The sequence below is a fragment of the Oncorhynchus nerka genome, linkage group LG19, assembly GCF_034236695.1.
Source record: "Oncorhynchus nerka isolate Pitt River linkage group LG19, Oner_Uvic_2.0, whole genome shotgun sequence".
Taxonomy (NCBI): domain Eukaryota; kingdom Metazoa; phylum Chordata; class Actinopteri; order Salmoniformes; family Salmonidae; genus Oncorhynchus; species Oncorhynchus nerka.
Window position 1 is genome coordinate 31,880,438 of NC_088414.1, and position 13,644 is coordinate 31,894,081.

At 41.4% G+C, this 13,644-nt stretch overlaps 1 protein-coding gene across 2 annotated transcripts; it reads left to right on the forward strand.

Annotated features, from left to right (window-relative positions):
- Positions 1-3,888: 3,888 nt before the first annotated feature.
- LOC115101402 (palmitoyltransferase ZDHHC20-B-like) lies at positions 3,889-13,366 on the forward strand. 2 transcript variants are annotated; one of them, XM_029620863.2, is made up of 12 exons: positions 3,889-4,133; positions 4,874-4,900; positions 5,009-5,103; positions 6,384-6,501; positions 6,599-6,668; positions 6,813-6,845; positions 7,204-7,324; positions 8,240-8,372; positions 8,482-8,608; positions 10,208-10,294; positions 10,393-10,466; positions 10,552-13,366. In XM_029620863.2, exons 1-12 carry the CDS (start codon positions 4,016-4,018, stop codon positions 10,593-10,595), a joined length of 1,047 nt encoding a protein of 348 aa, XP_029476723.1. In that variant the 5' UTR covers positions 3,889-4,015; the 3' UTR covers positions 10,596-13,366. The 2 variants fall into 2 exon arrangements, with proteins under 2 accessions (XP_029476723.1, XP_029476724.1); XM_029620864.2 differs by lacking the exon at positions 7,204-7,324 and having other exon boundaries at positions 3,907-4,133; positions 8,239-8,372.
- Positions 13,367-13,644: the final 278 nt, after the last annotated feature.

The following is a 13,644-nucleotide window of genomic DNA, read 5'->3' on the forward strand; positions in this document are numbered from 1 at the left end:
GCTTGCAGCTATTACAGACTACAAAGGGAAGCACAGCCGAGAGCTACCCAGTGACACAAGCCTACCAGACGAGCTAAATAACTTCTATGCTCGCTTCGAGGCAAGTAACACTGAAATATGCATGAGAGCACCAGCTGTTCCGGACGACTGTGTGATCACACTCTCCGCAGCCTTTAAACAGGTCAACATTCACAAGGCACCTGGGCCAGACGGATTACCAGGATGTGTACTCCGAGCATGTGCTGACCAACTGGCAAGTGTCTTCACTGACATTTTCAACCTCTCCCTGTCTGAGTCTTTAATACCAACATGTTTCAAGCACACCACCATAGTCCCTGTACCCAAGAACACTAAGGTAACCTACCTAAATGACTACAGACCCGTAGCACTCACGTCTGTAGCCATGAAATGCTTCGAAAGGCTGGTCATGACTCACATCAACACCATTATCCCAGAAACCCTAGACCCACTCCAATTTGCATACCAGATCCACAGAACCACAGATGATGCAATCTCTATTGCACTCCACACTGCCCTTTCCCACCTGGACAAAAGGAACATCTATGTGAGAATGCTATTCATTGACTACAGCTCAGTGTTCAACAACATAGTGCCCTCAAAGCTCATCACTAAGCTAAGGACCCTGGGATTAAACACCTCCCTCTGCAACTGGATCCTGGACTTCCTGACAGGCTGCCCCCTGGTGGTAAGGGTAGGTAACAACACTTCCGACACACTTTACTTCAACAAGGGGGCCCCTCAGGGGTGTGTGCTCAGTCCCCTCCTGTACTCCCTGTTCACTCATGACAGCACGGCCAGGCACGACACCATCATTACGTTTGCTGATGACACAACAGTGGTAGGCCTGATCACTGACAATGATAAGACAGCATATAGGGAGGAGGTCAGAGACCTGATCATGTGGTGCAAGGACAACAACCTCTCCCTCAATGTGATCAAGACAAAGAAGTTGATTGTGGACTACAGGAAAAGAAGGACCGAGCACGCCCCCATTCTCATAGACGGGGCTGTAGTGGAGCAGGTTGAGAGCTTCAAGTTCCTTGGTGTCCCATCACCAACAAACTAACATGGTCCAAGCACATCAAGACAGTTGTGAAGAGGGCACGACAAAACCTATCACCCTCAGGAGACTGAAAAGATTTGGCATTGGTCCTCAGATCCTCAAAAGGCTTTACAGCTGCACCACCGAGAGCATCCTGACGGGTTGCATCACTGCCTGGTATGGCAACTGCTCGGCCCCCGACCGCAAGGCACTACAGAGCGTGGTGAGTACGGACCCAGTACATCACCGGGGCCAAGCTTCCTGCCATCCAGGACCTCTATACCAAGACTCCAGCCACCCTAGTCATAGACTGTTCTCTCTGCTACTGCACGGCAAGCGGTACTGGAGTGCCAAGTCTAGGTCCAAGAGGCTTCTAAACAGCTTCTACCCCCAAACCATAAGACTCCTGAACAGCTAATCCAATGGCTACCCAGACTATTTGCATTGCCCCCCCCCCCCCCCACCACCACCTTCTATGCTGCTGCTACTCTGTTATTATCTATGCATAGTCACTTTAATAACTGTACCTACATGTACATATTACCTCAATTACCTCGACACTGGTGCCCATTGACTCTGTACCGGTACCCCCTGTATACAGCCCTGCTATTGTTATTTACTGCTGCTCTTTAATTATTTGTTATTATTATCTCTTCATTTTTCGGGGGGTATTTCCTTAAAACTGCATTGTTGGTTAAGGGCTTTGTAAGTAAGCATTTCCTTGTAAGGCACACCTCATTTCACTACACCTGTTGTATTCGGCGCATGTGACAAATAAAATGTGATTTGAATTGTGTATTTGTATCTGCACTCATTTTGGACCGTTAGCCTGTTGATCAATTCTGTTCAGTTGACTTTGTTTATCTGCTATATTCTCATGGTTACAGGCAGACTTAAATAAGCTTAAGTTGGATCATGTAGGCTACGAACTAGTCTGCGGGTGTCTTTTTCAATAGCACTGCTGCCCTCTGTTTCTAGGTAGGAGCACTGTACTTTGGCCAATAAAATAATATATATAATAGCTCATCTCAGCTTGAGTAAGGCTGTAGGGTTTGGCCATGTGAAGCTGGGGCTAACATGTGACAAATTATAATCGTACACAAATTGACCTCAGAAGTAAACAACATTTGCATATTAAAATTCAAATAAACAGTAGGTACCCGGCACAGCCTATCTCTTATCTCCAAAAAATATGGCAAGTTTGGCAACCAGGTCATAAACTTTGACACATGAGGTGAAGCATATAAAACATCCATTCTCATGTGGCCAGGGGTTTTCAACTGGGGGTCCACGAAGGTACTGTAGTGGGTCCTATATAATAATAGAAATAATGTTTTATTTTCAGTGTTATTTTTTAATATTTTTATATCGCTAGCGACATACCTACAGTAGAAAAGAGGAGAATATATTCTAATGATGTCAACTTTATTTATCAACTAATATTGAGCAAACCACTCATTGGAGCCAATTACACTCACTGGAATATCTGACATAGGCCTTGAAAAAGCATCCGAGAATAGGCTACCAGCACGGGAAGTGCCACTGGCTGCTGGTAAGCTTTCTTGACTTGGACATTGGCCTACATTGGCCTAAACAACTGCTCTTAGCGAACATGGGTTTGGAGTTACCTTTCTAGATAATAGGCTATGTTAGAGTTTACACCTCCTCTTCCAATTAGAATGTGGGAGGTCAAAATAATGAAAAACTATCTTCCAAATCTATTAATTTTAAAATGTTTCAAACTTTTTCTTGCTATTATCATTCACCTGATGATAAGATAAGACATTAAAAAATGAATTGATAAAGTATGATGGGGTCTCTGGGTCACCGAATGCCAGGGAGGGGCTCCCGGGGCATGAAAAGGTGGAAGACCCCTGAATTAGGCGTACAGAGATAAGATCTTCATTAGAGCCAGTTTGCTACAGCAGGGAAATTATTTTGCAACAACAGGAAATGTGAATTATTAAGTGGTTTATAATTAATGGACATTTTTTGTAGGGGTTGAGAAATGTTTCCTTATGGAAATCAAGTTTGACGTTTTAAAGTGGAAATTACAAACTTAAGAAGCCTATTCAAACAATGAACACAACCATCCCCACACAATTCGGTAATTTAATAAGATTGTCAATTCACGTCCAGTCTCCATGGCCTACCAGTTCACAGCTGTACAGATGTGTGGTGAATTAATCTGATGGAGAAGAGGCGTTCATTGGTTCAGTGAGAAAGGAAGTGGTGAAGCGAAAGGGTTGATGCCGCGTTCAAATCAACTGGGAACTCGAAATAATACGAGGTCAAATCATGACGTCAGTGATCTTCAGGTTGGAAAGTCTAAAAAGCAGTAAAAAAGAGATCCGAGTTCCCGAGTGGAAATTCCGATTTGGATGACTATTCGAATCGGGTTTTTCCAGTCGGACCTCGTATTTTTTCTCCAAGTTCCCAGTTATTTTGAACAGACTGAATTCAGAGATTTCCGAGTTTCAAGCTCCCAGTGGTTTTGAATGCGGCATTACTCTGCCCAAAATCTGTCCACGAAGTGAGGTATTCTTGTATGGAGGTCAATGAGAATTTGGTCGAGCATAAAATGTAACTGCTAATTTTCCACGTGAGGTTTATTTGATCGAATACACGTTTCGTAATTGTGCGGTTGTTACGAATGCACTATATAAGTGGCCGCACGTGGCGTTTCGGGAATTTGGGAAAAAATGACTACATTTATATTGGAGCTGTGCGTGTTGTTCACTCGCGTATCTTCCCTTTCTGATTGGCTAGAATGGTCCCACCTGATATTGACTCCTCCCGTTTGCCTTCCATCTTTGAGGACATGTATTTCCATTGTTCAGTCATTTGTTAGAGCAGCTACTCGACTATCTTGTCAATATAATAGATCATCTTCGGTTCAAGTCAAAAAACTGGAGCTTTGACGTCACACCACTATTTTCCGCAGGATTAAAGATGGCGCCGCATCATGTACTAAAGTGCTGTCAACGGAGTTTAGCTTGGATACCTGTTATTTTCATCAACCTGGTCGTTGGCTGGTCTTATTATGCATACGTCGTGGAACTCTGTATCTGTAAGTATTACAAGTATCGTTTTTGGATGATTGACGGGGTTTGTTTCCTCATTGAAACTAAGTTGCTTGACTGCCCAGCTGGAGGATGTGTAGGATTCGGGAAACGGTACAGAAATGTGGTGGGACGAAAACAGGTGAAACAGTGAAAGACTACTTTGTTGCGGATAGCCAATCATGCTCATAGTTAGAATGTGTGTGATACAGCCTGCATTCAAACCAGGGACTGTAGTGACGCCTCTTGCACTGAGAAGCAGTGTCTTGCACCACTCGGGAGCCCCTTTGACCTAAATTATTTCTTATTTTGACATTCTTTAGCCTAGGTCTCATCTGGGCTGTGATTCTGTATTAGATTGTGCCAATAATCTTAAGAGCCATTTGATATGAGGCTACTCTGCCCTCAAATACTCTTATTCCCATATAGCTGACTCGTCATGTGAACCTCACTGTGACTAAACCTGTTTTAGCCTGTTTCTGCTGCTGATGGTACAATGACATGCATGTCTGTCTGTCAGTCAGTCAGTGAGTGGCTGTAATCAGGGGCATCCCTTCAGCAGGGCAAACAAAGCATTCTGTGATGGGTGGGTCCCCCACTGGTAGTGCCAGGCTACCGCTGGGGGGGTGAGAGGAGGGGGTCTGTAGATGTGAGCATACTACTGTAGTACTGTAACTGCAGACGCATCAATCAGATGCCCTCTCTAAACTCCTATTTTCTCTCTTTGTGTGTGCTTTGTCTGTTTCAGTTACAATCCCAAATAATGCAGAAAAAAGTAAGTAACATTCAGAAACATTTGGTGCTTTCACAACTGTCTTTGATCACACAAACTCTATTGTATCATACCTGGTTGTTTTTTGTTCTTGCTCCCTCTCTCCAACAGTATCATACCTGGTTGTCTTTCACCTGTTCTTCATCATGTTTATCTGGTCCTACTGGAAGACTATCTGCAGTAGGCCTGCCAGCCCCTCTAAAGAGGTATACAGAGTAGGGCTGACCCAATTTAGTCTACTGGTCGATAGGCTGTTGGCTGATGTGGGGTGGTGGCAAGTATATATATTTTTTAAATGTATGGCACACGAGACGCCTGTCTGAGTGGACTAATCCATTGCGGATGCCGCTGGGATGGCACACCAGTATCACCAGTAGTACATTTACAGTTAATTACCATCATTTCTCATCTACAATGTTTGTTTGGTTATGGCAATTTCTGTTTCCTGTGGAAATGTCGTAAAATAGGCCTACCCAATTACTTCTTATCCCATGCACAAATATCCTACAGCTGTGTCAGTCTGTCCGCATCCCACTAGCTCAGGATATGGCCCAGAATATTTTATACAATGTTGCAAGTTTGCTAGCTCGGACCAAATTAATAGTTGATACAATGTTTCAAGTTCCTTACAGACAGGCCATGTGTAGCCAATGTGATTTATAGGATATTTATTTTTATCAGGATATTTTCTTCCTGCGGGCTGCAATGTTTTTGTTTGTTGGCTTTTTACATATTGCCAATGGCGATAAAGTTACTTTTAGATTTGTATCATTTTCATTTAGATAGAATATTGATTAACCACATGACATTGATTCTGAGATATATAGACTTTATTACAACTTAAAATGTGCATATGTAAATCGTAACTGGCATACAGATCAGTAGAAATGGTAGGATAACCTTGCACTCCAAATGGAAAAGGTTACTGACCGCTGGTGTAGCCTATTACCGTCTTCTGCTTCTGGTTAGGCTATCTTGATCTCTGGCTCCCGCTTAAGTCATTTGTTTCTTAATTTTTAATCACAGTGCTTAAAGCATCAGACAAGCTCAGTAGCCAACATATAGTTGATTTCATTCAAACATATGTTGTGTCTATATATGGAAAAATACATGTTTTAAAATTCCGACTGGTCATAAGAACAAACTACTTTCGGTCAGTCAAGATTTTAGTCGGAGACCGCCCTAATACACAGTGTATCTGTCTTCACCAGTAGTACTAATTCTGCTTCCCATGAGATGCTACACCACAATGCCAGGGGAATTGGCACTGGGCTGGGTGGTTCCCTAGGCGCTCTGTAATTACACTGTACAGCAGATGTTCACATAGGAGTGTGTGAGAGCATATGGTTGTGAAGTGGGATTACTCTGTCTCAATCTCAAGTTACTTGTTTCACATTCCAACTGGGCCCTAATTTCTAGATGCATGACTACTGATACTAACTATGTTATAACATACTTGGTGAAACTCTCTCTGTTCTCCCATCAGTTTTGTCTGGCCATAGTGGAGAAGGAGCAGTATGAGAAGGAGCAGCCAGACGCTCAGCAGGACATCCTGAAGAAAGCGGCCGTAGGATTGCCTGTCTACACACGCACTGGGACCGGAGGTGAGAATACAATACAGTCGACACATGGTTGGGACACACACACCTTGGATTTAAAGCTGATGATGATTGAGCAGGTGTATTGGTATGTTCTCCACAGCCGTCCGGTACTGTGACCACTGTCAGGTGATCAAACCCGACCGCTGCCACCACTGCTCCACCTGTGACATGTGAGTTCAGTTAGTTCTGTTTCTATGGGGTTCAGATGAGATGCACCATTGGATTTTATGTGGGGTCTTTTTAGATGCTTCAACTCCAGAGTAATATACTATTTTCTTCTTTCCCTTGTTTTTTTTGTGCTCTCTCTCTCTCAGGTGTGTACTGAAGATGGATCATCACTGTCCATGGTATGTAACACCTCAGTCCGTTCTTGTAATTTAGATGCTTAGCAACAGTACACTCCTTTTGTGTGTGAAGTTCTTTGTTCATACTGACTTGATAGTGATTGGATCAGTGGAGAGTTTAATCCTCTCCATTCTACTGCATCAGCATATTTGATCTGTCTGACCTTTTTACTTGATGAAGTCACTGTTTTGTCTAGTACAGCATTGGAAAAGGGATTACCCAGCTCTCAAACAGATAATTCTGTAGACTTTGTGTCATCACTGTATTTGATACAGATTAGAGAATAGAGGCAACTAGTGGAGAAGGCAGCAGGAGCCACGTTGACTAATTAATTTACCCCTCTCTCTGTTTCTTGCTCAGGGTGAATAACTGTGTTGGATTTTCGAACTACAAGTTCTTTGTCTTGTTTCTGGCCTACTCCATGCTGTATTGTGTGTTTATCGCTGCTACTGTCCTGCAGTATTTCATAAAATTCTGGACAGTAAGTACTACTAAGTAATACTCTAGCTGCCTTTCATTTCTTCCCTAGCCAGAGCTTAGTGGTTGAGTGTAAACACTGACAGCAGTAAGATCCCTGATCGCATGTTCCAATTAGCCAATACCCAAATCCTCTACATAATCCACCTCAAATTTGAGCAGTCTGCATGTCACATTTATTTTTATATCTAATCGCTGTAAAATAGTTGCACACATTTCTCCACTAACAATCTGTCTCTAAAACTTTGCCTAAAGCATTGCCGAAGGAGATCTGTTGGGGATTGTCCTCAGGTAAAATGCAAGATTGTCACCATCTGATCGTCATGGTTAGTTTAAATTGTAAGGGTGCACTTCTTTGAATAGCCTGTTGCCACTAATGGCAAGTCACAATAAGGTAAGCTAGAGAAGCTCCACCCATAATGGCATTCACAGGCCTTTTGTCTCTGATGTACAAGTCGCTGTTGAGGGATTCTCTTCAGTATGTGTCAAACACTCTTGTCTTGCAGCATAAGCTGTTGTCTGTTCCTCCTTGAGTGTTAAGACTGGGCTTCTGTCCTTGTCTGTGTTGTATGCTGCCTTGCTTGTGACAATGAATGCCCACTGTCATCTTGGCCAACTGAGGCCCAGTGTGGAGTTGGACAGGATTGGTTGTTTAGCATGTCTTATTTTGCATATTGAATTCACAGACAACCAAAGGTCTGTACTGTATGTAGTACCTGCTGGGGCCATTCACTGAACAGTCATGTAGGCTCAGATTCTGCTTCTCCAGAATGAGGTCACCCATTGTCATTTACAACTGACTGATCCTGTGTGTCTGTGCACATCCTGTGTGTCTGTGCAGAAGGTTAACATTACTACTGTGTGGTTCTGTTGAAAAGTATGACGTCACTAACGGCTTTCCTCTCTCTTCCCTCTCAAGAATCAGCTGCCCGACACTCACGCCAAATTCCACGTGTTGTTTCTGTTTTTTGTGGCGGCAATGTTCTTCATCAGCATCCTGTCGCTTTTCAGCTACCATCTCTGGCTTGTGGGAAAGAACAGGACCACCATAGGTAGCTGCCATGCCTCACCATGCTGTAACACAGAACATCTCATCCACTATTGTCTTGATTGATTGTTGACAACATTTTTATCATTGTTTGTCATTGGTTTTTATTTCAGAGGCTTTCAGGGCTCCTGTCTTCAGAAATGGCCCAGACAAAAATGGCTTCTCTCTGGGCTTCAGTAGGAACGTGGTGGAGGTGTTTGGAGACCAGAAGAAGTACTGGATGTTTCCCATCTACACCAGGTGAAAACACCAAGTCTACTATCTACCTATTCTTTTGGAGCTTTAGAATCGTTTTTTTAAGTGGACCACAAAACATTTCAAATACTTAGGATGCTTAATAAGTGAAAAATATATAAAGAACTTGATCCCATCACTCACCAATATGAAAGCAGACCTAATTAAATGGAACAATCTTCACAGAAATCTAAGCGGTAGAATTAACCTTTTCAGAATGGAATGGCTCCCAAAGTATAGTTATTCTCGGTAATATAAATTACCCCACCGAAGTATACTCGGGCATAACAGACTGTATATGGGCAAATAAAACTGCTAGAATAAAAAGTAACATTTTACATCTTCTTATGTCTAAATGTTGGTTTTAACCTTCCAGACATGGAATTGTATCAACTCGCCTCTCAAGGCTTTTGCTTGTGACATATAGTTAAATGCATGAAAGAGGAAAAATGGGTACATTTTGAAGATGCACATGTTCACCCCAGAATCTTTTTACGTGTCTTATTTTCAAAGGAAAAAGCTAAGAACATTAACAACTTCATAGTTAAGAACAACATGGACATTTTTTTTAACGTATTCTACAAAAACCAATATGACCTCCTAAAAACACAAGCCTATCGAACAGTCCTTGGATAGCTTTTCAGAATTCCACAATAAATAAATTGGTCCACATTTAAATCTAAAGTCATAGAAACACACATATTTCCATGACAGCATTACAAAGCAATTTTGGATTGACTAATGTAGATATTTTAAAATGCATGCAACTTAAAACGTATCACAATGTCTATTTGATATTTTGGACAACAGAGCAATCTTGAGGGAATCCTATTTGAGTCAGAACAGGATGTTCATATGATAGGTAAGATATACAAGCCTATCCAACTGACAAAAACTATTGGAACTAAAAAGGAAAAATAACTGATATTGGCACAAGATGGAGGGAATGTTGGAACATAACTAACGAAATGACAGTTAGCGAAAATGTAGGCTTAATCCAGTATAAACTAATATATTGAATTTATTATACAAGAGACAAAATTCACAAATTTTACAGCACAACTGCAGAGTCATGTCTTAAGTGTAAAACTAACAATGAGGCAATAATCCAATGCCTTCTGGGATTGTTATAAAGTCCAAAAGTTAGGGGCGGATTGAGAAAGTTGGCTGTCAGAAGTATTAGTGTAAATGTACTTTTAATCCATCTATCTTTTAATCCAGACATGGCATATGAGGGTGCAGTGAGATACCCAATGGGTTGGACAATACTTTTCTCGTCAGTCACCTTGAAAAAAACGTATACGTAACCTGAAATAAACCAATCCTCCGTTGTTAACACAATGTAAAGTTCAAGTGCTTTATTATCTGAATGTTGAAAGTGCGTGGGCGACGGAGAGAAACAAAAGGGTGCAGTTTGAGCCATGTGGCAGAGAGTGATAAGGGCTCTGGAGATGCAGGTGTGATGTTATTTGTATGTTTTGTATTGTTTAAAAAAACATTTAAAAAAGTAATTAGAAACTTAGTGCAGGGTTTAAATACCAAATGCCCCCCCCCCACCCCCCCACCCGTTCTCTCTCTCTCTCTCCTCTCCTTTCTCTCCATTAGTCATGGTGATGGACACAGTTTTGTCACCCGGTTGCTGACCTTAGATCCTGAGCAAATAGCTGTGGGCCTCCAGATCAACGGCAAAAGGTTATTTATGGTTTCTCGGGTTGATTTATTTATTTCCTGATTCAGTAAAATGATCTCACCTAATTCATTAAATTAATCCCTGCCTTGTCCTCCAACAGCTCTGTAGATGGTCTGGCAAGCCCCAAGCACATCCTTGGCAACAACATTAACCACATTGAGGGCCATCAGGATGGTATGTAGATTCCCCATAGATATCCTGTAATGTCAAGTAGCCATGTGTCTGTGTGCTGCCTGACCCTAGAACCCTTGTGTTTCAGACGTAGCCCAGACGGTAACTGTGACAATGGAGAGTGAATCATAGACAGGTAAGCCTATAGATGAGTTCTGCTGAAGTGCGCGTGTTTCCTGCAGACCTTAGAGTGGAAACTGATGACCACCAGGTGGCTCAAATGGCCAGTTTACATGTCTGCCAGGAGACAACTGAGCCATTAACTGTGATGCCTTACGACCAGCAGCATCTCTGTCTCTACAGAAACCAGCCTTTTATCACATGCAGTACCCCTACTACCATGGACAAAATGTCAAGTAAACGCTCTTGAATAGCCGTCATCCTTTCTATTGTCGTTCTTATGACCACCAAACAGCATCCCTGTTACCATGGACAAACCCTGGACACGACATCTGTCACCAGAGCTTTAATCAGCTTTCAGTTTCCATCCTCACCAAACGCATGCAGATGCGTTTTCTTTGTTGCTAACCAAAAACGCACAACAATATTTTTGTTGGTAACTATTATTAATCTCTGGAACTGCTCTGTTATTCAAGCCAAAAAAAAGAATACTCTTTGCACTAGGTCAGATAAGTGCAGGAAAATAATTGCTTTACAGTTATACGCCTCCGTCAAATCAGTATTCACTTGCTTTATTGGAAAAAATGAAGAGGTCACTGTGTCTTAGCATAGAAAATGTGTTCGTGGCTTTGATTTGATTAAACCCAGAGGATACAATGTGGTGTCTTGAGGCCCTGAAGGTCATGAGCACTACTGTCTCAGTTGATTGTAGCGTGTGTGTACTGTATGCACTTTACACTTGAATCCTGTGACGGGTGCTAAGCATATCCATTGATTTCAATAGGACAGTAGGTTTATTTGAACCACGGCGTTGTAGGACCCTATGCCTCTCCCAAAATCCTCTCCTGCTCTGCATCATCGGAACTTAAATGTGCATTGTGCCTTCAGTACAGTATGGAAGAACAAAGGTATAGTACTGTGCCATAGTTGACCGTAGCATGGTGTAATAGCTTTACAATTTATACAGATGGAAATGGAACCCGGAGAGCATTTTTGTTTACAATTTTACGGGCCAAATCCCCACTCGTGTTTTGCACAATTCCGTGCATCAGTGATGATATACACTGAGTGTACAAAACATTAAGAAAGCCTTTCCTAATATTGAGTTGCACCCCCTTTTGCCCTCAGAACAGCCTCAGACTCACAGGTGTTGAAACTTTTCAACAGGGATCCTGGCCCAATTTGACTCCCAATGCTTCCTACAGTTGTATCAAGTTGGCTGGGTGTCCTTTGGGTGGTGGACCATTCTTGATGCACTTGGAAAACAAACTGTTGAGTGTGAAACCCAGCAGCATTGCAGTTCTTGACACTCCACCAGGCACCTACTACCATACCCTGTTCAAAGGCTCTTAAATATTTTGTCTTGCCCATTCACCCTCGGAATGGCACACATACATAATCCATGTATCAAGGCTTAAAAATGATTCTTTAACCTGTCTCCTCCCCTTCATCTACACTGATTGAAGTGGATTTAACAAGTGACCAACAAGGGATCATAGCTTTCACCTGGATTTACCTGGTCAGTCTCATGTTCCTAATGTTTTGTACACTCAGTGTATGTGACCAGGTCGATTTTTATTTTATTTTATCAAGAATTTGGTTGGGAGTCAACAGTTTTTTCAGAGGTGTATAATTCATTAACATTGGACAGCATTGTTATTCCATTAAGTATTTATTTTCAAGGTTTCTTTTAAGTTGCAGATTTTCCATTGTTTATTTTTGCTATTGTCTGCATTGCCATATGTTGTTTTCAGATATGTAGCGTTTTTTAAACTGAGTTTATGAAGATTACGGTATCTGTGAAGGCATCACTTTTGTTCGCGAGAGGGGACTTCCACTCATTTCACAGGAAAGTGAGATTCATTGTTTGATGTCAGAGTTCTATCTTTGAGAATAAGGAATTGCTATTTGTGTTCACTTTATGCAATTCCTCACTTCTCAATCTGATGAATGGCATACATATGGAGAAAAACGGAAGGCTTTGAACAAAATGTTTTTTAAAGCACATTTTACATCACAAATGCTGCTTTCTTTGATTATTATAGCTGTTTTCTTATTATTTGATTGTTTTGTCGTGGACGATGTACAATGTTGAGCATATACATAAATATTTAATGTACTGAACCAGATTTGTTAATACCAGTAGGCCAGTTTCCATGTGTAGTAGTCCCTGGGAAAGTTACTGTTCTGCTGTAGTAAATCATGCCAGGATGCTCATAGACCACCAAGAGGAGGCTAGAGCTAGACATCAAACTCTCAATGGACACTTTTTATTATTTTTTTAAATATTTGTGATCGGGTTTCTCAATTTCCAACTATGACTATGATCCATGTGGTTTTTAGGAGAGTTGTTTGGAATTTGCAAGCGGTTTGTTTACTGGATGCATAAATGTTTGTATAACACCCTATCGTGGAGGAATGTAGAGTGAGAGCATTGTGACTAACCAGAAATCCTAACTTTCTCATTTTAATTGAATGCCATATAGAAGTATTTTGTGCTACATTGTATATTCACAAAATCTGATGACGGTAAATCATGGACCAATTTCCTGTTTCATTTTTTTTTAAATAATATCTTATTTTTTTATTGAAGCTGTTTTGCATGTTAAGTATTTTCTCACTATTTGTACTACCCTGTCAGCCAGTTTTGGTTGTTCATGTTTTTTTTATATATATAATCTAAATGTGGAAATAATTTGCACAAAGTTCAATAATTTTTATTTTGTAGATGAATACACTGTATTAATGTGTACATTTTAACAATAAATACTGTTTTCAGTGCATTCATGCTTGATTAATGCACTTCTACGTTGTTAGAAACAATGTTGGTTGCCTAGATCATCCCATTACAACAAGGGTAGGGCCTGCTAAAGGTTGGATACCGTCTGATTTAACAGTTTAGTTAGACCACTTTATATGATGAGAGCAAGGCGCCAAAATAAGCCACTGTCATGTCATAAGTCACTTGGCAAATCTTCAGCAAACGTGAGGGCAAGGTTTAGCGATATAAGACTATTCACACATCGTGGGGTCAACGAACGAGGTGTCAGTGACAGATGCA